Source organism: Urocampus carinirostris, chromosome 8, assembly GCF_059441175.1.
Source record: "Urocampus carinirostris isolate Australia breed hairy pipefish chromosome 8, RoL_Ucar_1.0, whole genome shotgun sequence".
Classification (NCBI taxonomy): Eukaryota; Metazoa; Chordata; class Actinopteri; order Syngnathiformes; family Syngnathidae; genus Urocampus; species Urocampus carinirostris.
Genome location: NC_142356.1, coordinates 17,798,341 through 17,823,035, shown reverse-complemented (window position 1 = coordinate 17,823,035; position 24,695 = coordinate 17,798,341). Strand labels below are relative to the sequence as shown.

The following is a 24,695-nucleotide window of genomic DNA, read 5'->3' as shown; positions in this document are numbered from 1 at the left end:
TCCACTACCCCCCCCCCCCCTTTTTCTGCTTCCTAATGAGTTGCAAGTCCAGTGCTAAAAGTAAGATAAAAGTTGCTAGGTGCGGTGGTAAAAATATATAGAGGCTCTTTGAACTCACTTGGGCATTGTTTCAACTTTTTAAAGACACCTCAAACGGCGCACCCCACTTTTAAACTTTTGGAGAACATGTACCTAGAACATCATTATTTCCATTCATTTTTAGAAGTACAGTAATGCCTTTTTTATCTTTAGGCAATTTTACTTTTTGTTTGATTTTTGAAAAGGAATTCAAGATCTCTCAACGAGGACAACAGCCGATGGAACATGAATACATGGACGGCGGATGTGAGTGGAAGATGCCTGAGTGCTTGTGTCTTCCTGCTGGGATTTAGGCGGTGCTGAAAGCTTGAAATGGGCAGCAGACACTCAAAATCCGCCTTGTGCACCGTTCACTGACAGCTACGCCAAAAGCAGCACTTAGCTAGAAGAGATTCACAAGAACTTCGGAGTGAAGGACCTCAAAACACTGCACAACCAACATGCTTTATGCAGTTTCATTAATTGTTTTCATGAAACGGTTGTCGATAAAGGTCCTACTTTTTTATGTGTCAATTCAAAGTACATTTTTTATTTTAACAACGCAAATTGTTTATGGGCAAACAGACTGATCAATGAATTTTGTTTGTTTTTGATAGTCTTTGTGTGTCCAGAACCGGAACAGGAGGAGGACCCAGATGCGTGACGTTTCTCCGACAAGCTTTATTTTACGGGAAATGGGGCAGCCATGCATGTTAACCCAAAACGCCAGTGATTTGGCGGAAGACGGAAGACAGTAGTCTGCATACCTGTCAACCTCCACGGCTCCATGCCCGTACAAACTGTCGTATTTTCCCGTAGAAAATACAAAATAATCTTACACCATTTTTTTTCCTTTTTTTTTTCGGAATGATGCATGATGGGAAATCCCCAGGCGGCAGACGCATGCGCACAGCAGCATCAAACCGCTCGCTTCGTTTGCAACGGAAAAAAACGATACCGAGATAGAAGCTTCCGCGGCGAACTCGTTAGACTCGATTGATTTGCCGTTTTGTGATAGTCGGTGTTTTCCTTGTATGTCGTACACGTCTTAAAATGCATAATAAATGTACTTTGTACGGCAAAAACGTACAGGTTGACAGGTATGAGTCTGGCGTGGAATGACAGGAAGCTAGATGCCGACGAGATCGATACCAATTGCACGAACAGATATCGGACAGATGGGGTCGATACCGAAGAGAACGGGACAGACAGAATTAATATCAGGCACTGGAGACTGGAGTCCGATAACAAGCAGGACGAAATAAACTGAAACGATACCAGACACTGGAGATCGATATTAAACAGGACAAACTAGACGGGAACGCTATCAGACACTGGCGATCGATAACAAACAGAACAAAATAGCTGGGAACGAAAGTGGAGATCGATATTAAACAGGACAAAATAGACGGGAACTATACCGGACAGGAAACACAAGCAGGAAACCGGACCCACGTCTTGCGGGTGCAGAGGTACATTGACAGACTGACAAAGGGTGAGTGAGAGCACTAAACTTAAATAAGAGCCGCAGCTGGCGCCAAACGGGCGGGGCCCATTGGGCGCCATGGGCTACCGTGAGATTATGAAAAGTAATAAAAGCAACCAAGAAAAAATGTTATGATCTGGCACTAGATGCCTCCAATTTTGCAGTCCCCACAACTCCACCTCATGAGTCCAGATCCATACAGACAGTACCTGAGTTTTTCAGGTCATTGTAATTGCCCAATTTTATGCTTTTTAGCACTCGTTTATCGTTTCACTACGCAATACAGCGACATCTAGTGGTCAAATGATACACTCCGGCCCTCCAATTAAAGTTTTGATAAAGCAAAATAAGGATTCCTTTATCACTGATTGATTTCAATTGTTTTAATACCAAATTCTTAATGTTTTTTTTTATAATTTGTAGACCTAATTTTGTTTTGCAAATTAAAAAAAAAGTATTTGAGAACAGCTGAATGTTTTTAATCAGATATTTTATGTTGGAAAACCTAATTCAACAACCTCCACCAGACCTAGCTCTGGTGGCACCAATGTAAATTGAGTTTGAGACCCTTGATATAAGCAAACGTTGAACAAAAGCACAAACGCCCTAGCATGGGAAAAGGGCGTCGCCCTTGTCGAGTCAGGTGCCAGGTGTTGACACGTGGGTGCAACTGAATCAGTTGCTGTTGCATTTGCAAGCAGGCGTGATATTCACAGCGGAGAGCGTTGTTGCGGCAGACCGGTCCCACAAAAGAACCGTGAGTCAGAAGAAAAAACCCAACTGCAACCGACTGTGAATAGCGAACTCACGAGACTGATCGCAGATCCGATAAATTTCTGGAGAAACGACATCCCTCCTATGCAGAATAAACAAAATAAGAGCATCTGCTTCAGCGGGATTTGGCATGAGCTCGTAATTTTAGGTTCAGGTGGTGCGAGACAATTGTTTCTGACCGGCGAGAATTTAACGGATTAGTGTCGCTGATTATCGAAATTGATGTTTTTATAGTTCTAAAAATTGTTTATGCACAAGTTATACAAACGTCTCATTATGATCACGGATCAAAGTGGAAGTCCACTCAAAGGATTTCCTAACAATAACAAGTTATATGAGCCACTGCAAGTCTAAATACAACATTTTCATTGCTGTCAACCAACTCTCAAAATGGCCGCCGCCACAGAAAGGTATTCTCTACAAACACAAAATTCCATGTTTAGACTAGAAAGGGCCTCAGACAACATAATATCAAGAGGGAATCCTTTGGGTTGATTCAGGAATAAAAAAAAATCAAAAGAAAATTAAGTTGCGACAATAAAAAAGGAAAAAAATAGTATACCAATTTTGAAACTACAGATATAATTCAAAAGATAATAAAAACTGGGGTTGATATCCGCCCTAAAAACAAAACAGAAAAACTAAAAAATAAAAAATAAATTAAGTCATAAATGCAGTTTAGGGCCAGGGTTGAGGGTTGAAGGTTTAGGGTTAGGTTTAGGTTTAGTGTTTAGATTTAGGGTTAAGTTTAGGGTTAGAGTTGGGGTAAGGGTTAGGGTTGAGGATATGGTTAGGGTTGGGGTTAGGATTAGGTTTTTGAAACAATATTACTTTCTCAAGGTCCCCCAAAAATTTTTTCTGGGGGTCCTTGGGAAACCAATTTTTTAGCACTCGCCATACAGGAAAATATAGCGTTTTTTTGTGTGTCTTACCTGCGTTCGTTTAGTCCATTAGGAAAGAGAGTGTTTAGTTTTTTTATCCAGTCTTTTTCTGCTAAGCGTCTTTCTTTTTGTGTCCAATTGCTATTTGTTTGAAGGCCCGATATTTCTAAAGCTTGTATCCCATGATGAATGAAGTGTGCAACAAGATGTGTATTAATTTGTCTAAGGTTCCTAATGTTGTAAATGTGTTGTGCTAGTCTACATCTGATAGAATTTCCTGTCTCTCCTATATATTTAATGTCACAGTGTTTACATTTTATGACATAAATACAGTTTTCTGTGGTAGGAGTGATTCTTTGTTTAATCAGGTAGTTTGTTTTTGTAATGGTGTTCCTAACTGTGGTGGCTTGTTTGTAAAATGTGGGCGCCTGTGTTTGTATTGTGTTAATTTCAGGTAGTTTGCTTTTTACTAAGTAATCTTTGAGGTTTTTGTTCCTTTTAAAGGCTGGGATGATTTTGTAATCTTGAATTATGCCTGTGTTCTGTAGTGTCTGATTGATATTTTGTCTAATTTTTCTATTAGCAATTTGGCTAAATTCTGAGTACGTGGTAATTAGCGGAATGATTTTCTGCGTGTCTCGTAGCCCTGTGGTTAAAAATGTTTTACGGACTTGTCTGAGGAAGGACCTGATATGGTTAGGGTTAGGGTTAGGATTAGGGTTAGGGTTAGGGTTAGGGTAAGGGTTAGGGTCAGGGTCAAGGTTAGGACTAACCCTAAGATTTGAGTTTAGAGCTTAGGTGTTAGGGTTTGAGTTGGGGTTGGGTTAGGGTTAGTATTAGGATAAGGATTACTTTAGAGTTAGGGGTTAGGGTTAAAAAAACTAAAATAATCATATAATTAAAATCCAACGTAACTTAATTTGATTGAAACTAAACAGGAGGGATGGGACGATATGCTTTGGTTCTGATTCGATTATATCACAATACTTTCGTGATAATAGCAATTCTACAAATATTGAGAATCGATATAATTGATGATTGCGATTTTTTTTCCCCCTTAAAAAACAGGCAACAAATCATACACTGCTGGGAAAATAAACCATGAATGATATTCAAACAATGCACGTCATATGATTTGTTCATGTCAAAGGTGGGAAAACTACTGCCACAGTTTTGGTCATGTCTAGCTCCGTCATCCCTGGAACTGTATAGCAACCAAAATGTGTCCATACTTTAGATTTCAAATTTATGGGTGCCGACCTTATTTCTCATCGCTTCTTTCTCCCTCCATTTTCCGCTTCAGTTTGCTTTCCCGCCATTTTTACGTACCTGATATGACGTCACAAAATTTGATTGCGGTGAGGAACGTCGAAATCGCCAAAATGAACATCACAATATATACATGAATCGATATTTTTCCCACCCCTACTAAACAGTGGTAAAATAATAATATGTAAAATTATTACATAACATTAACATTTAATGAGTCACTGTGTCTATTTTAAAGTGACATTTGTCTCTGATCCTACAAGTGTTGAGGGTTCCGAGTATTTAATGTTGGTTTTCGGCCTTGTTGTTCCCATGCATTCTTTTGAACTCTGAAAAATAATAAATGTAGTGTTAAACAGTTGTAAGATGTAATATTTGCATTCAATCATGAAACTGTAAATTCTAATCAAGCAAATAGTGTTTTGTTTTGTTTTTTTAGCTCTGCTATGCTTTTCCAATGTATCTCTTTTTTGATAAATATAGGTTTTTGCAGCTCGAACTGGAATTTGGGAACAGAAAATGTGCGTCAGGCTAGATGTGGGCAGCTCTGGGCTTCGCTTCTTCTCTTATGTAAACGGACCTGTGACGGGAGAAAGCCAACCGTCAGACTTTGCATCTGCAACAAGACCTCGCAGCTGCTAATGCAAACACAAATACACTAAATACACAAAATACACAAAACACACTCGTGCACACACACGGCAAACCAAACTGCAACATTTACCTGTTAACCCAAAATGAATCCGTAATCTTATATTGCACTTTCTAAGTCATTCCTTCCTGCTTTCATCCATTATTTTTTTTAAATGTGGTCAATTTCTTAAATAACAATATATTCAATTGTTGGTTCGACCCAAATCAGATTTTTTTCTGATGATAAAACAAAACAAAAAGGTACATAAATAAGAAAAAGCAATGTTTGTGTGCCAATTAGAGCGGCCTTATAGAGGGGTCATATATTTATGTCGGTAATGGTGATTACACATTTTAGATTTTTTGCTAACACGAGCTAAACAAGTATGTGTTTTTGACATATGATATTCGGAATTTCAATATTGTACCCTGAAGTGTGCAACATAAAAATGCTTTTGAATAAAATTGTAATCCTTCAAAGTAATCCTTATTTTTACAAAAAATACCCGTTGTCATGATTTGCCCATTGCCCTCACCTGGGCCCGCTTGTTTGGCTCCAGCTGCTGCTCGTTTCCTGATTGGTTCCCCTCCTATTTGAACTCAGTACTCTCATTCACTCCTGGTCAGTCCGTCAGCGAACCTCCGCACTTGCAAGGCAAGCATTTTTTGACTCTCGCACCCGTTTTGTTCCTGAACTGTCCTGTATCCTGTATCCTGTATCCTGTATCCTGATTCTGTCCCCTGTATCTATTCCCAATTCAAGCTCTGTTCTCCTGTCCCGGCTTCCCGTATCCTGATTCATTTCCTGTATCGATCCCCTTTCCAAGCTCCGTTCTCCAGCCCCAGCTACCCATATCCTGATACAGTTTCCTGTATCGATCCTCGATCCAAGCTCCGTTCTCCTGTCCCGGCTACCCGTATCCTGATTCTGTTTCCTGTATCGATACCCAATCCAAGCTCCGCTCTCCTGTCCCGGCTACCCGTATCCTGATTCTGTTTCCTGTTTCGATCCCCGATCCAAGCTCCGTTCTCCTGTCCCAGCTAGCCGTATCCTGATCCTTTTTGTCTGTATCGATCCCTTAATAAAGCATTGTGTGAAACGTTACGCATTTGGATCCCCTGCTTGTACCGGTCGTGACACCCGTAACTTTTCTGTAATGGAACTTAATTACATTTTCCTAAACATGTAACGCCATAACATGTGTTCTATTATTCCCCAAGCCTGCTCATTTGTTTGCTCAGAGTCAATCCAAAAAAGCAGCACACAAGACATAATTTTCCTCGCCCACATAGCTCTTTTTCTCCGATCAATGAAACCGAGTGATGTTCAAGGAGAAGATCTCATCACGTTGATAGACGTCAAAGATGATCTCGAACCGAATGCCGGCCTGGACTTGTTCGCCATCATCGCGGAGTTATGTTGGCATACATTCGCGTGGGATTTCGTAGAATAAGTCAATCGCCACCTTCATTTTATTCTCGTCTGATTCTCAAAATATCAACGTTTGTTAGTAGGTAGTAATTGCACCAAATCCCTATAGGAATTAATAGCATTACAAACTGTCATACACTGTCTGTGATGCACATCATTAGGCAGCTAATGTTATTTTTAAATGCTCTGCACGATTTGATACCGAACATTTCTGAACAAAAGAGTGTTTCCCGGGTGATTTACACCAGGGGTGTCAAACTCATTTTAACTCAGGGGCCACACGATAGAACTAACGGACTAGTAGATTAGAGAGAAAGAAAAAGAGAAAGAAATAAGAGAAAGAGAGGGAGAGAAAAGGAGAGTTGGGACAAAGAAAGAGAGAAAGGGAGAGAGACAAGAAAGAGAGAGAGAGAGAGAGAGAGAGAGAGAGAGTGATAGAGAGAATGTGAGAAACAAAGAGATAAGAGAAATAGTGAGAGAGGGGGAAAGAAAGAGAGAGAAATAAATCCTAATAGAAAGAGAGAAGGAGAGAAAAGAGAAGGATAGAAAGAGAGAAAGAGAAAAAGAGAGAAGGGCAAAGCAAGAGAGAGAGAGAGAGAAAGAGAGAAAAGAGAGAGAAAAGTGAGGGGAAAGAGAGAGAAAAGGAAAAAAGGAAGAGAGAGCAAAAGAAAGTGAAAAGACACTGAGAGAGAAAGAGACAAATAGGAACATAGAAAGAGAGACAGAGAGACAGAGAGAGTGAAAGAGAGAGATATGGAGAGAGAGAGAGAAAAAGGGGGAAGAGAGAGAGAGAGAGAGAGAGAGAGAGAGAGAGAGAGAGAGAGAGAGAGAGAGAGAGAGAGAGAGAGAGAGAGAGAGAGAGAGAGAGAGAGAGAGAGAGAGAGAGAGAGAGAGAGAGAGAGAGAGAGAGAGAGAGAGAGAGAGAGAGAGAAATACAAGGACAACATTTGTGAGAGGCACCTGGCTTTGGCAACATCAAGTGGACATATTTCAACCTGCAGCTCAATCTTCTCTTGTGCTTCTCTCAGCGTTGTCTCGTTGGCCGGATTCAATCACTTAACAGGCCTGATCCGGCCCGTGTGCCGCCTGTTTGACACCCCTGCTTTGCACCGTCACTACCGGTGACCAGATGATGATGGTGCTGTATCTAGATCAGATAGGGAGGCTTCTCCCGCTACTGGCAGCCGTAAAAACCCGAACTGTCTGTTTCATGAGGGGGAGCAAACCCCTACCTAAAGAAATAGCCTCGATGGGAACCGGCAGGCTATATTTTCCCAGGCCAAACTACAGGATGTGGTGCCCCTACGCCTGAAAAGTTCAAGGGATCTGTGAACCGTGATTGTATATTTAAAGTTCACTACCCTGAGTGCCAAAACGTTAAAAAACTATTATAGAGGGTTTCGCGCAGCTCATCAGTATCAAGCAATGCCTCAGTATGAAAAATTACCATTAGATTATAGGAGTGGCTTTGATCAAATCTTTGTCCACACATCGAGGAAGGCCCCACTTCCTAGTTTTGCTTCCTGTTTCCAGCAATTGAAAGTCTGTAGGCGACCCCCGAGTAAGCATAGTAAGGCAGACAGACACTAAAAAAGAGCTTTTTTCTTTCGTCAATCTTCAGAGCAGAGAGGGATGACGTTTTGTGCATGTCCATAGGAACATGATCTGCATGGTGACCGAAATTGTGTGTTGACTTTAACGGAAACACCGGGCATTGAAAGGTTCTTGAAAAGTTCATGCATCATTCATGCATAAGCTCTGTGTTCTTGCAATAAAAAAATACTTTCCAACCAAAGTGCCCTTATGGAAAGCATTGTTTTGATCAGAGGCTTTAAACATAAGGCCCGCAAGCTGGATCAGGCCTGCGAAAGAGAGAAGCGCAAGAGAATAACAAGCTGAATCTTTAAATCTTTCTCTTACTTTCTGTCAACCCCTTTTTTCTTGTTGTTCTCTCTATCTCTCTCTCTCTTTCTCTTTGTCTCCCCTTAATTTCTACCATTTTCTCTTCCGATCTTTTTTAAATCTCTCTTTCTCTTGTTTTTTTCTTTATCTCTAATCTACTTGTCTGGCCCCTGGGCTAATATGAGTTTGTCGAACATGGTTTAGACATAGGCGGTACCACATGTCAAACCCATAAAATGGAATTTAGTTTTTTGTTTTTCTTTTAAAATAAATAAATAAATAAAAAGATTAATACTGTAAATACATTTGTTTAATACATGACTAGGTCCTCACTCTATTCTCTTAATTATTTGCTTGAAAATAATTATTAGCACTTGAATATATATTTTTTGTCCATAAAGCCCATAAATTTGATTTTTTTTTTTAATTTCTAAAATAACAATTGATCATGTTGTTACTATGTTATTACTATGTTGTTACCAGGTAAATTATTAAAACACGGGGTTAAGTAGACTCAGTCAACCATTAAAAATCGTTTTAATAGAAAATCACAATGACCCAGCATTGGGGAGATATTTTCAGCAAAGGTCCCTGGGCATCTCAACTCTCCTTAGCGGGCGCCCTGGGGCTGGTACCGGCTTTTCCCACTTGAGAGAAACGTTAATATTTTGTCTTTGTCTTTGTCTTTTTTTAATTATTTTGTTTTGTTGGCCTTCATGGTAATTTAACAACTCAAACAATACGGTTAGCTACAAAGCTAAATAGATAGCCAGATTGCTAGTTTAAAAAAACTGCACATTTTCTTGCTGTTTCGCCTTTTAAAACCTACAAATTAGAATTTATTTTGTTGTATTTCCTGTAAAATAAATGAATCAAAAGATGAGTAAATAAATTTGTTTAATACATGAAGAGTTCCTCATTCTATTTTTTTAATTAATTGCTTGAAAATAATTCTTAGTACTTGAATATATGTTTTTGTCCCTAAGGCCAAAGAATTTGATTTTTTTTTCCGAAAATAACAATTGAGCATGTGGTTACTATGTTATTACTATGTTATTACTGTGTTATTACTGTGTTATTACCAGGTCAACTATTAACACAGGGTTAAATAGACTCAGTCAACCAATAGACATTTTTTTTTTTACTAGAAAATCCCAATGAATCAGCACTGCGGAGCGATTTTTAGAAACTTTCCTCAGGGAGCACCCTGGGACTGGCACTGGCTCTAGCAATTTGAGAAAAACGTTATTTTTTTTGTCGTTCTTTTACTTATATCATTTTTTGGCCTTCATGGTAATTTAACAACTCAAACAATATGATTAGCTACGAAGCTAAATAGATAGCCAAGTTGCGAGTTTAAAAAAACTGCAAATTTACTTGCTGTTTCGCCTTTTAAAACCTATAAATTAGAATTTATTTTGTTGTATTTCATGGAAAATAAATGAATACAAATATGAGTATATAAATGCGTTTAATACATGAAGAGGTCCTCATTCTATTCTCTCAATTAATTGCTTGAAAATAATTATTAGTACTTGAATATATGTTTTTGTCCCTAAGGCCCATGAATTTGATTTGTTTTTCTAAAATAACAATTGATCATGTTGTTACTATGTTATTACTTTGTTATTACTGTGTTATTACCAGGTTAACTATTAAAACACAAGGGTTAAATAGACTCAGTCAACCAATAAAAAAAGATTTTTGCCAGAAAATTACAACGAATCAGCACTGTGGAGCTATTTTTAGAAAATTTCCTTAGGGGGCTGGCACTGGCTCTTCCCACTTGAGAAAAACATTATATTTTTGTCGTTCTTTTACTTATATCTTTTGGCCTTTATGGCAATTTAACAATTGATATAATAAGATAAGGGCATTGAAATAAAGCATTATACAACAACTCAACAATGCATTTAATGCAACACAACAACAAAACAACCTAGCGAAGCATGACGGCCCCACGAGCACAACAATGGCCGTCGATCATACTAATAGAAGACGAACACTGCTTTGCCGATCCCTCAGCGCTGCAAATCGGCTTCCATGAGAAGGCGCTAAAGACGCTGGAGGACAAACACGGAGCGGCCGCCACATGCTGATGCATTCGCAAACTATGGCAAATATGAGCCGAGCTGGGATATGAGTCAACGGCGATTGTTCTTTGCCACCGAGCGTTAGAAGCCGTCTTAGGGCCCAGGGCGAGGCCGGCCGGCGAAAAGAAAAAAAGAAAAAAAAACGCCTGTCAAATGTCAAAGTAAGCACGCAATCAAAAGCGTATTATGGCGGACAGGAGGGAGGAGGAGGAATATTCTGCATGTTTACACGCGGCTTAAGGAAACACAAACCTGTTATTCGTGTGAAATGTACAATCGGAGTTGTTTGGACTGCTCCTTTGTGCCGCTAATACGTTTGGCCACTGGTTATGATGGGATAGCGGACGCTTGTCAAACATTTACATCAAGTAACACCTAAAACAATAAGACTTTGCGCTTCATCTAGACAAATATTAAATGACAGTATCATATTGACTCGCCTATTTGCTGCTACTGACAGCTATGCTCATCAAAAATCAATTACAGTGGAACCTCGGTTTTCGAACGCCTCTCAGTTCGAACAAATCGGAGTCCGACCAAAAAATTCTAGAAATTCTTGCTTCGCTGTTCACTCAAAAAATCGGAGTTCGACCAAAAAATTCTAGAAATTCTTGCTTCGCTGTTCAGTCAAAAAATCGGAGTTCGAACGCCGGTAATGCGTGAGTGCGTACGTTCATGTTAGCGTAATCTTTCGTACGGAAGATTACGATAAAGCGAACGTACGATTAGCCTGGGTTAGCTTTATGTTTACGTTAAACATTCAAGGTAAACATTCAGGGTATTGGAACGGATTAAAACGATTTACATTATTTTTAATGGGAAAAATGATTTCGGTGATCGAACAAATCGGTTTTCGAACAGGGTTCTGGAACGGATTATGGTCGAGAACCGAGGCTCCACTGTATATTTGTAGGAACGGTTTTAGCAATTCACTAACCTGGGGTTTGGGGGCCGTTTTGACCCAAAGAGCCGTAAAAGCAAAAATATTTTGATCTAATGAAACCGCAAATCCTGCTCTCCTGACAAAAGCTAATTCTTCAGTACATTATATTTCACTGTGTGACATTTGATGATTTGATAAAATATATGAAATAATATTAATGCCAGAGCCTGTGTCCCATATCAAGATTAATACTGTCCCAACGCTGCCCTACTTACGAAAGGTTACGGACCATCGTTCGTAAGTTGAATTTGTTTGTAAGTTGCTTCAGTGCTATATTTTTTATGTTTAAGGTTTATATAAGTATATTTTGTACTAAAAATACGCATTTGATAAAATAATATGCTCTATAAAGATAAATAATGTTGAGTTTAACTTACTTTTGGAAGATGGGCTTCAAGAGATCCTCCTCCGTGGTAAAAAGTGGCAGAAAAAAAGCATTCCGACCATTTTCTCAACCGCATCAGGCTTTCTTATTTCGCTTTCATTTCAATAGAAACAGCTCGCCTCTTCTTGACACTATACACCACCCATATTGAATGGATGCACGAGATATTAAACACTTAAAATTTCAAAGTTCTTAGCGCGCTGGAGATACAGTATATGTTGCTTACACACAAACAGGAAGAGGAAGCGGATTTCTTCTTCGGGGTGGATGCTGGGTAACCTCTCACAGCGCCACATGCCGGTAGTGGCAGAAAGAAGTACTACCGTAATGTCTTATACTCGGAAAAAGGTGCACACAATACAAAATCTAACTTACAGCAATGTCCGGATATTTTTCGACATCCCGAAAAAAATGTTCGTATCTACCGTTTTACAAAAGTCGAATGGTCGTTAGTAGAGGAGCGTCTGTATACCATTTAAAATGTGTCTCCCTGCCGCAGTTACTTATGAGTGTTCAGCTCATTTTTGTCCAAATGAATGGTTTCAAAACAAGGTATGAGAAAAGTTATTTTGTAAAAAATGTCACAAAATACTGCGAACGAGGATACCACTGTAATTACCTTCGGCTATAAGCTAGGGGAAGAAGCAAAGTGTGCGCTATGTGTATAGCTCCACCCATTCCTGTCGCTCATCCAATCAAATTGATCTGGGTGCTTTCCTAGAGCTTTTGGGTGTTTACAGTTTGTTCTGTGGCTTTTAATCATGAAGTGTCTCAACAATAAACTTAGATTGTTTAATGAGCTTTAATATAAAGGATTATTTAGCGATGTACAGCCAAAATGGGTTCGTTGCTGTGACACCTTGACTGTAAACTGTAGTTTAGACTGTGCCCTATATCTACTGGGCGGAACCATTAGTGTGTTGTTCCAGCATTGCACATGCAACATTCAGCTTTGCATTCACAATGCAGTATATAATCGCGTACTTCATGTTTTATTTTGTCTCCGAGCCTGATGTATTAATGCAAAGAGCCATATAGGGTTCGCCCTCTGTGTTATGACGTTTTCAATTCATAGTGTGGAATTTGATATTTTTTTGGGTCCCTCTTTACGCCACTTTCACCACACTGTACAATATCAACAATCAAGTATTTCCATACCTGGTCAGCTCAGCCAATTGCTCCCTCTATTAATAATTGCAAATCCACTTAATAGGCAATAGCAACCCTTACAAACAAGTGACACCTTTTTACTCACAGCAAGGTAGATAATGTAAGATAAAAACAGCCAAATAATGTGAATAACTTGTTTTAAAATTTAACAATTAAAACCCCCCCAAAAAATTGTTTTCCCCGCAGCAAATTTAGTGTTACTGAATATATGTAGCAGTACAAGATTTCATAATTTAGTTTGAATTGCACAAAAGGTGTCCAATTATCAGTTCCCATTGTTTTTCAAGGAAATAAATTAAAAATCAACCTAATTTCTCTTTTAAAAACATTTTGGTCAGTTAAAAATATTGTAAAGTAAATATGATAATCATTAAAATCAGCAAAAATGTGTTCCTTATTTAAAATACTTAAAATTTGATATATTTTATTATTACTATACTAAATTAAAATCACTTAAGAGTATCCCCCCAAAAAATGATGCAGTAAGTTGGTTTTATTATTTTACTACCATTTATATTTGAACAATATTTTTCTTGTTCTAAAATTTGAAATTAAAATGTGTTCTTTTTTTCTTATTATAATTTCTTTAAATAATTTAAAGGTTGGTTCTTTTTTACTGTACTGTATGCACAGTGTATATAGCTGTAGCCTCACATATATATATTTTTTAATCCACTGAGGGTTCACTCAAACAAACTGAATAAATAGACTAACACAGACTTGTAATTTATTGTTGACTAGATAAACTGTGATGATTTGATTTGTTTGAAAAATAAACGATAATTAAGACCTAACAGTGCTTGAGTGATATCTACTCTACCCACCTCTGCGCATGGAGAGCATACCGGTGGAGGCGGCTCCCTCCTCCTGCACGACTGAACCTTTCATCGGCGGCTATAACTTGTGCAGCATCGGCGTTGAGAGGTTGGGAGTGTTTGGGGACGTCTTCTTCGCTGTTTGTTTTACAGATTAAGGCAGTGAAGCCAGTCCTTATTAGCTGTGTTCGCTCACTACTTTCATATGAAAGGAAAAGAAGTAACTCTACAAACTCACCATAATGCCAATTTCTATCCCACATGCACGTGAATACATTTTTTTAAAAGATTGATTACAGTATTTGCATTAAAAGAGCGACTAGCAACGAATATTCTACCCCAGGACCAAAAATGCTTTGTTAAAGGGACAGTGTGTGTTTTTGAGTCCCTCCTCGTGGTAAAGGAATAATTTGTTCATTAGAAAACAATATCAATTTTAATCATAAGCAGATGTAGTTGAATTCGACCAATTAAATAAGAGTTTATTCTTCTCAAAACCCATCTCGCCTTTCTGGAGCACCATATAAATTTTTTGATCATTACAACAGAAAAAAACGTTTTTTTTTCTTTTGTTATTCTAAAGGAACTGAACTTTAAGAGAGAGAGAGAGAATTCTTTTGACAGTTTTTAAAAGTTTAATATGCTTGAATCAAGACACACAATCTCAAATTTATGGATTTAAAAACATTTTTTTACTAATCCTCTACAGAAGAAACTTAAATAGAACACACAACAATATAAGAATGAGAAAAGAAAACAAAGAAAAGATGAGAGTTGGAATCTTAACTAGCACCATTTAGATAGAAAAAAATGTTGGTTTAAATATTACGTTATTGTGATTTGATGAAATTCCCCCTAACGTCACTCTAATACCAATACCTAGTACCATGAGATGGACTGTGATTATGGTTCAATGACGGTGAAGGCCCAGTCCGGATGTCCTAGATAGTCGGGCGGTGAGGGACCCTCGAGGAGCATGGGATGCAGGCCTTTGAAGCCGTAGTTGGCTGTGGGGGCCGGAAGCTTCTTTGAGGTCACTGGCTGTGTCCTGGCGGATTGGCTGCTGTCTCTATCTGGCTTGGGCACTGGCTGGCAAGGTTCTCTCGTTGCTTGTTAACCTGGGACTTGGTCAGGACCTTTTTGGTTGCATGCAGGCCAGGATTTGATCCTTTAAGAACTCTTTTAGGCCTTATGCAAGCCATATCCCTGGTCAGCTCACTGGCTTCTTCCAAACTGAATTGCGAGAGGTGAGGGGCGCTGGGTCCTAGCTCCAGTCCGGCTGGCTCCTTGGGGTGGGGGAGTTGTCACAGCAACCTTTGATGTGCACATACGAGATAACGCCCCACCAACCTACATTCACCCAGTATCTGCCATATAATTAAATAAATGTCATTGTATTAAAACACGATTCAAGTCACATGTTTTGCCATTATTTGATCATTTACTGACATCGCTAAATGGAATTCTGACCGAAACGTTGAATGCGCTACAGAGAAATACATTAACCATTATATAATCATGCATTTTCAAGCACTCATGTCGAGAAATTTGCATTTATTTTACATAGCATAAGACTCACCTCATGCTTGGGTTGAATTTGAGGGTGTTCAAGCACCCCCAAATTTAACCCAAGCAGCCCAAAAATTAAAGCACTTTTTCAAACAAATTTTTTCTTAATGAACTACAGGATAGGCTTAAATATGATTTTTAGAAACGCTAAAAAGAAGAGGAAAGAAAAACAAAACAATAATGTGAACAATCCAGCGTCGGAAATACTCCACTGCTTTGAAATAGTTCAGTCGATTTCAGAGCATCGCTCTCGCCCCCCTAGTGCTCTTTTTTTGCTCGGCTAGAGTTACTTGCGGCATAGCACTGCAGTCTGTGGAGGCTCCGGTGTTTTACGGTGAAAATATGTTCTACAGTAATTATGTTTAACAACTATTTTACCATCCATTACCTAGACTTTGTTATCACCAACAGATATTAGTCCTCATTTTAATTGTGATGTTCACAAATGGAAAAGTGACACTCCTGAACAGTATTGAATGATCTTAAATCACATAAAGTAAAATGAGAAATAATATTTTAACCAGCCAGACACTTAAGGTGCCCAGCACCCCCAAAACTCCTAAACGAACCTAAACTCGCCCTTGCCTTGCCTCCACGTAGCACCCATAATTGTCTGATATCTTGCTGCTTTGGACCCACAAAAAAATCAAAAAAGGCTAAGCAAAAAATTATAAATAAAATAATGCTTTTTGGTCACTTTGAGCCTCCATAGTTTGTATTATTCCTTATGCTTGTTAACATTCGTTTTCGGTTGCACTACGCAATACGACATAGTGCTCTGAAATACAGGGGTCCTTTGATACTGCAGGAAAAAGGTATTTTTGAAAATCCCATTTGCATGTAATTGAAGTTTTAATATTTGTCATTAAAAAGTACAACAAACTAATGGCACCAAATATTTTATTTTAGGGGAAAAATGTTTGGTTACAAATATAATTGTAAGAAATTGTAATATGAATATTGTTTGTATTCCTTTCTTCCTTAGTTTACTGCAAGAAGTTATTTATTTGCTGAAAGAAAGAAAGAAAGAAAGAAAGAAAAGAAATGACAATCATTTTACAAATTGATCTGTGATACTGGCCTGAATTTTGCATGCAGAAATCGCCGACTGAAAACACGAAAACCATTTCCATCCCTCAAGCGCAGCTTCTGGTTTCCGTGTGGCAGCAAAGCAAACAAAGGAAGCCGCCTGGAACCACAACAAGCGCCGTGACTCGCCTTTCGAAGGGGGCCTTGAGGGCCACGGAGAATAAACTGAGGTTGAATTCAAGCGATAATTTGCATGATAAAAATCACTAACCAGGAAACCTGTAAGTTTTTTTTAGAAAATGAAGAAGACCTTTTTGCTGATACTCTATATTTTTCTTGTTTCGCTAAATCAGTGTTTCACTTTTAGAAATAAGAAATCTCGAGGCACACTGTCCATAGAAAAAGTTTCAAAAATAATATCTGGCACTACACCACACGAGATATTAAACAATAAAAATGTCAGAGTACTTAGCGCGCTGGAGATACAGTATATGTTGCTTACACACAAATAGGAAGAGGAAGCGGATTTCTTCTTCGGGGTGGATGCTGGGTAACCTCTCACAGCGCCACATGCCGGTAGTGGCAGAAAGAAGTACTACCGTAATGTCCTATACTCGGAAAAAGGTGCACACAATACAAAATCTAACTTACAGCAATGTCCGGATATTTTTCTACATCCCGAAAAAAAAATGTTTGTTTCTACCGTTTTATGTTAGTTGAATGGTCATAAGTAGGGGAGCGTCTGTACTGTACTAATAACATGATGAATTGTGGTTCTAGAAACGCATGTCTGACTGGTCGCTCTTCACGCTAATCAGTCACAAAAAATAGCTCTAAACTTCATAAAGATGGGTGACCCCTGATCTAAGACATCATCCGTGTTAGCATTATGTTAATGGACATTCAAAAATTCCTGGATACTTAGTTGAACACAAACACGGCAGGTGATGCTTTTTGTTTTTACGATGCAACAAACACAAACAACAAAGGCAAATGTTTCATTCCTATGACTGACTGGGACGCATTTCCAGAAACACGCCAATCTTTTGTTGATCTAGACATGTCCATTAGCAAGCAGGGAGACAATAGCAAAAGGAGAATGTGATGCTCTCCTTTAGAGGTGTGGCCTCCAGGTAATCACGGTGAAGGTAATCCTTCAGCACTGTGACTCATTCTCAAAAACGTCTCAGACGCCACGCATGGAAGAACGTTCGCCACTTTCCAACTAACTTGAATGAGCTAAGATCCCAGAAAAGTCCAACTTGGGGAGAAACGCTGGATTTGGACAAAGACCGTGAGTGGATCTTTTTGGAGGGGAAAAGAACCGAAATTCCAAGATTCATCTTAATTCTACGATTGGGTCTAAAAGCTTGGGTCAGCAACTTTTTTGAAGTTGAGAAGTACTTTTCATTACTGATAAGCAAGGAGGGCTGCTAGTTTGAGATGCCCTTCTAAAATAATTAAAAATATGTATCATCTTTTTCCTATCTTATATTAATAAAATGTTGCAATTATTACAAATGGGGCAGTTTATCAGTGTAACTTGAAAAAGAGCAAAGATTAGATATATATCGTAATTAATAAGCCTTTTCTTAAGCAAGTCCACAAGACTATTAAAAGTATATATATTATATATGTTATTCCAGTACTTTTCGTAGCACTATTATAACGATGCACTATTTTTTACTGCACTATTTTTTATATATATTTTTTTTACTGCAGCTTTATCTTGAATATGTGTGTGCATAATTATCCTGAGCGTCTTTTTATTTTATTTTACGCTTTAAAGTCTTTACTTGGTGTTTATCGTGGAATGCCATGCATGGTATCTTTGCAAACAATGTTCACGACGTTGTTATCAATTCAAAAATAATTCTAATTCTAAAAATGTTATTTCGAGAGTGTATTTTTATGTAAAAAAACTGAGGTTGTGATGTTTAAATACTAAAAATATAAAAAAAAACCTTTCTATAAATTGATTTTTTCGTTAAAAAACAAAACAAAAAAAGACCAGTCCCTGGTGAGCTATTTTTCGGAACAGTCCTCGACTACCCGGATGTTTTTTGGGTTCTTGAAAACCTTTTTTACCCTGATCTTAGAAAATAAAATTTTCAAGTAGTCATCCATAAAGGGTGAAATGTATTTTTAGGGGCTGTAGTAACAATCCAAAATCAAAAGGTACCATGTCATGTACACGCTACGCGAGATAGTTAAATAATGTCTTCAAGACTTGAACCCTTCAATCATAGGGGCTTCTTGTTTTTTTGTTTTAGGCTATCTCAAGGAGCTAAAGACCATGCCGGTGGTCAAAGTGGAGAAGGACCCACCGGCGGACATGTCCTCGGTGGCCGCAGAGACTCCGGAGGACCAGCCCAGAGGTCGGCGCAGGAAAAGACCCCTCCAGCGTGGAAAGCCGCCCTACAGCTACATCGCCCTGATCTCCATGGCCATCGCCAACTCGCCGGACCGCAAGCTGACCCTGGGCGGCATCTACAAGTTTATTATGGAGCGCTTCCCTTTCTACCGGGACAACTCCAAGAAGTGGCAGAACTCCATCCGCCACAACCTAACCCTCAACGATTGCTTCATCAAGATCCCGCGTGAGCCAGGGCGCCCCGGGAAGGGTAATTACTGGGCCTTGGACCCCAACGCCGAGGACATGTTTGAGAGCGGCAGCTTCCTGAGACGAAGGAAGCGCTTCAAGCGTTGCGACTTGAGCACTTACGCTTCCTACGTGCATGAGACCCCGGTTTTTGCGCCGGTCCAGATAACCAGGGCGGCGGGGTACCCCAACGCGGCGTACCCCAACATGACCGTCTGCCCCAACTATGGGCAGCAGCTGCCCCCGGCCTACTACCCTTCCTCAGCGTCCCCTGGTTTCGGACCCTCCCAGACTCGCATGTTCAGTATCAACAACCTGATCGGACCTCCGGAGGGGATGCCGCAGTCCGGCCGCAACTTCACCACTGAGGGGATCACAACTGGATCCGGCCCCTGTGGTTTGGGACCGGATTTTCAGAGCCAGTCGTGTGGTGGACCCGTCCTTCCTCGCGCCTCCCCCTCCGTCCACCCCAGTTTCGCTTACTCCGGACCGAGTACTCACCCTCACCACCACGCCGTCCCGCAAGGTCACTACGGACAAGGCCACAGCCAAGCGTATACCACAAGCGGTCGTTTGGGGTCCTCGGGCGAGACGGTGGACCCATATGGGAGGGTCTCGCCGGTGCAGCTGGGGTCTTTTTCTCAGTACAGTAGCGCCAATGCGGGGGGTTACCTGCGGCACCCTCCCTACACCGGGAACATGGACAGATTCGTGTCTGCTATCTGACGTCTTAAAGGTACGATAAATTGAGAGACACGAATAATCGCCCTCGGTTTTAGCCTGAAGAATGTCCTAATCTCTGCGGCGCACACAAGTTTCTAAGGGTGTATTCTTCTTCTTTTATTTATTCGGGAAACTAAAAATAAATCCATGATGTGCAGTAAAAATGTTAAATGTACAATTGTATTTGTAAATATTTAAACGTCACAATTTTTTCTCTTTTTCTTTCGATACTATACCGATATTGCAGAATAATGCAGATATATTACTGCAAGTGGGGACAGGTACTTCTCTGTAGTAAGAAGAGTGTTCTGGCCTGCCCAAAATGTTATGTGGCCGCATTGTGGTCAACTAAAAGAGGATATTTTGTGACATACCTGGCAAATCTTTTATTCTGTTCTCTCCACATGAAATGAATTGCACCCGTGTGGCTGTGATTCATTATCCCTAGTCGACTATTGCTGAGAGCAAGGGCTAAAAAATATAATTTGTGTCTTGTGTGGTAACCCCTTTATTCTGTTCCTTTCCCTTAAAATGAACTGCACCCATATAGCCGCAATCCATCATCCCTGGTTGACTATTACCGAGAGCAAGGGCTAAAAAATACAATTTGTGTCTTGCGTGGCAAATCTTTTATTCTGTTCGCTCCCCTTAAAATGAACTGCACCCATATAGCCGCAACCCATTATCCCTGGTTGACTATTACTGAGCGTACGAGCCAAGAGAGCAAATTTGTCGGCCTTTTTTCTGCCATTCTTCTCGCCTAAAATTAACTGCATCCGTGCGGCCTTAAACCTTTTTCCCTGGTTGACTTCTGCTGAGAGCAGGGGCCAATGCTAGGTGGCTATTTATTTCCTTTCTCTTGACCTTAAATGAACTGCATCTGTACAGCCATGGTTGTCTCGGGTTGACTATTCCTTGGAGCAGGGGCCAAGAGAGCAAATTCCTGTCATGTGGGCTGACTTTTTTTTCCCCGAAAATGAACAGCACCTGTACAGCTGCAATTCATTATCCCCAACGACTATTACAGAGAGCCTACGCTGAGAGAGCAAAATTTGTGTCATACGTGGCAACGCTTTTTTTCTGGTCTTTCCGCCTAAAACGAACTGCACCCGTACAGCCACGACCCGATATCCTCGGTCAAATATAGCTAAAAGCTGGGTCTGAATGAGCAGATTTGTGTCACGTGTGACTGTTCTTTTTTCTGTTCTTTCCACCCAAAACGAACTGCACCAGTCCAGCCGCAAGACATTATCCCGTATAGCTAAAAGCGGGGGATGAAACAGCAATTTTTTGTAATGAATGGCGACTCTTTTTTTCCCATTCTTTCCTCTTAAAATGAACTGCACCTGTGCAGGCTCAATCCATTATCCCTAGTCGTCTATGCATCTGCGAGCTGAGGCCTGTAGAGCGCATGTTTAAAATGCAGGGGGGGCTACTAAACAGATTTTCGCATATCGCAGAGGGGTTTTCGCTTCTATTTACCGCGATAAATTGGGCATTACTGTATTGTAATTTTTTTAATAGATGAAAAAGACCCAAATTAATCATTTTTGACCACAAAAATAATAATATGGCTAATTAATTTAATAATGCTTCAAAAGCAAAAATGACTTGATCAGTTTCAAAGCTTTTTCTGAAAAAAGGAAGTACAATTTTATAACCTTCTGCTTAGCACATTTTCTAGGTTGTAAATAAGATTGTATCACGGCTAGAATATTAAAAAAAAATAAAAAAAAAAATTGTACTGTCACCTTTGAGAAGATACTTTTGATAGCAGTTTGGATATTTCAATGGCCAGTACACTCAAGCATTGAGACATTTGTCTCACATATTTCTTTTGCATTCCTGACAACAGAATAAAAGCCATGATTCATCACCTTCAGCTTAACCTGACAAACTTTTTTTTTCTTTTTTGGTCACGGTGCACTCGAAAGAGAAAATGTGGTCTTCACGGCTTGCGAGCATAAATAATTCCTTTGTCTGCTTTAAAACGTCTTGACGGACACGTTTTTGTTCACATGCAAAATTACTTTAATTTTTTAAATCTTGGTTCCAATTTTCCACTTGAATACGTAATATTTGATGTTTATGTGTATTCATGAACAACTTCACTTTTTAATGTCAGCTAAATTAAAGAAGCACACATTCGTCCTCAGGTGAACACAGCTAACTGCATCAGCAACAATGCTAATTATTTGAGCGGCACGCCATTTTGGTAAAAACGAGTGAAAATGGGGATTTTAACATATGCATTGAATGGTGAAGTTAAATATAGTAAAATAAAATAATTTAAAGAGCTGTAATACTTTTATTAATAGCCTTAATTTTATGCTACTCTGATTAAACATACAACTCTCACGAGTACTTTAATTGAGAATGAAATATGTTATTAATCTAAAAGTGACATGAACCAGAATAGGATCAGGACCCAAACGCGTGATCTTTCTCACGCAAGCCTTTTATTTTAGGCAGCAGTTTGGCGTGAAATGATAGGAAGCCAGAGGCCGACAAGATTGATACCAATTGCCCGAGTAGATATCGGACAGATGGGGTCGATACCAAACAGGACGGGACAGGATTGATAATGAAACAGGATATCGAAATAAAACAGGACAAACTAGACGGGAACGAACACTGGAGAGGATAATAAACAGGACGAAAATAGACAGGAACGAAACTGGAAACCAATATTAAACAGGACAAAAAAAAACGGGAACAATACTGGACAGGAAATGCCAATGGGAAACAGAACCGAGTCAAAAACCCATGTCTTGTGGGGCAGAGGTTTGTAGATGGACTGACAAAGGAAGAATGAGAGCACTGAGCTTAAACAGACAGAAAGCCAATCTTTCAATAAGCCGCAGCTGGCGCCACATGGGCGGGCCAATTGGGCGCCATGGCAACCGTGACAAAAGAATACAAAGTGAAGTTCTTAGAGATAAGATGTAGCAAAATCAAATATTTTAGGGGGGTTGACAAAGAGCCGATTATATGTATAATGTTTCCTTTATGTTTCTCTTTTACAGGGTCATCATATCCACTGTAAGGAAATGTGACCATTTTGCAAAGACTTTAAATTGTTAAGTGTAACATCATCATGGCAACAATTTAGGGAAAAATAAAAATAAAGCCCCCTCAACAATTAAGCAAACTTTCTGAGTCTAATTCTCAAAGCAGATACGTAGTTTTTGTAATTATTTTTAAGGTATTAAATTATGAATTTTACTAAATTGGAAATAAAGTACGACAATATTGGTAAAATTGATCGTTATTTATTCAACCTACCGGTACACACACTTATCATATTTGCATCGCTGTAAGAGTGGAAATTGATGTTGCATGTTTTCAATGTGGGCAGCACGGCGGCGCAGTGGTTAGCGCTTGTGCGGCACAGTTCATGTCTCGGGAACCTGTCGTGGGTTCAAATCCAGCTCCAGACTTCCTGTGCGGAGTTTGTATGTTCTCCCCGTGCTTGCGTGGGTTTCCTCCGGGCACTCCGGTTTCCTCCCACATTCCAAAAACATGCATTTCAGGTGAATTGGCCGGTCCAAATTGTCCCTAGGTGTGACTGAGCGAGTGAGTTGTCTGTCCCAGTGTGCCCTGCGATTGGCTGGCAACCAGTTGAGGGTGTCCCCTGCCCACTGCCCGGAGATGGCTGGGATGGGCTCCAGCCCCCCCGCGACCCTAATGAGGATAAGCGGTATGGCTAATGAGATGAGATGAGATGAGATGTTTTCAATGTGGAAAAACACCGCCCCCTAAAGGAAGAATAAAAGCCTTTGCAGTAGTTCCTCGTTATAACGCGGTTCACTTTTCACAGATTTTCTTCATGCATCGTGTTCTGCATTCAGATTGACTAAACATTCCCGAAGAAAGTAGGTATTGGTTTCTTTTGTTTTTCTAAACGAATGCTCGAGTCTGTAAAATGTATTTTTGGTTGTTTTTTGCTTCAATGTATCAGAGTATTTAAATGTACAATTGTAAAAAGGTATAAAATAAAGTTTTTTTATTTCAAGGATTTCACATATCACGGTTTATTTTGGAATGTACCCCTGGGATTCAGGATGACTTAGTGTACAAGGGGCAATATTAGTTTCAGAGCTTTGGGGGTGCTTTTCGCCCATAGTCAGGACAAGAACAGAGACAGGACCCACTTGTGTTACGTTTCTCTCAGTTTTATTGGAAGAAAGGAAAGGGTTTCACCTGTGATCCAGTGATCGCTGGGTGCGGGAAGCAGGTCTCTCTGAACGCAGAAGTGGGAATTCCGCGGTGAGCGATGGTGGTGTCGGGAACGAAAAAAAACGGGTCAGTAGCCGGGACAGGAGAGCAAAACACGTGGTCGGGATCGGAAACGAGTCGAAAGCAAGGAGAGGAGAGCAGACGTGGTCAGGATCAAAAACCGGGTGGGGAAAAAGACGAGAGCAAAAACAGGTGGGAGTCGGGGTCGAAAAAGCTTGCCTAGAGTAAACTGAGGTTCACAGACGGACTGACAAACGGGGACAGATAGGAGTGGGTTTGAATAGGGACAGGGAACCAATCAGAGTCCGAGGCAGTTGGCGCCAAAGGAGGGGGAACAGGTGAGTCAAATCAGTAATCATGACACCCAGTGTATTTGTATTTCCCTTTCCACTAACAAATATCTATACATATCTTTCAGTCATCAAAAATAATGATAGTCATTTAAATAAGAAATAAAATAATCTAAGTTTGTGTTCTCAAACACAAGCTGTTTTATTACCAAGAAGAATCCAGTATCACATAAAAATGTGCTTGGGTTGAATTTCGGGGTGCTTGAGCACCCCCAAAAACGTGCTGGTTACGCCCATGCACAGTACCACATTGAAATCCAAACAAAGAGCGTATTAGTGCTGTGTGAGGATGGGAATAAAAGTTGCTTTTCCATGAGACATT

The 24,695-nt window shown here is 39.8% G+C and overlaps 2 protein-coding genes across 3 annotated transcripts in view; both read left to right on the top strand.

Annotated features, from left to right (window-relative positions):
- Positions 1-24,695, top strand: part of cntln (centlein, centrosomal protein) — a 278,092-nt gene that overhangs the window by 240,721 nt on the left and 12,676 nt on the right. The window lies entirely within an intron of this gene.
- foxe1 (forkhead box E1) lies at positions 2,274-22,944 on the top strand. Of its 2 annotated transcripts, none has more exons than XM_088343072.1 (2): positions 2,274-2,321; positions 18,733-22,944. In XM_088343072.1, exon 2 carries the CDS (start codon positions 18,756-18,758, stop codon positions 19,785-19,787), a length of 1,032 nt encoding a protein of 343 aa, XP_088199198.1. In that variant the 5' UTR covers positions 2,274-2,321; positions 18,733-18,755; the 3' UTR covers positions 19,788-22,944. The 2 variants fall into 2 exon arrangements, with proteins under 2 accessions (XP_088199198.1, XP_088199197.1); XM_088343071.1 differs by lacking the exon at positions 2,274-2,321 and adding an exon at positions 17,653-17,753.

What these genes read in the sequence shown, in the direction of transcription:
- foxe1 (XM_088343072.1), top strand. Translation starts at nt 18,756, where the DNA reads ATGCCGGTGGTCAAAGTGGAGAAGGACCCACCGGCGGACATGTCCTCG.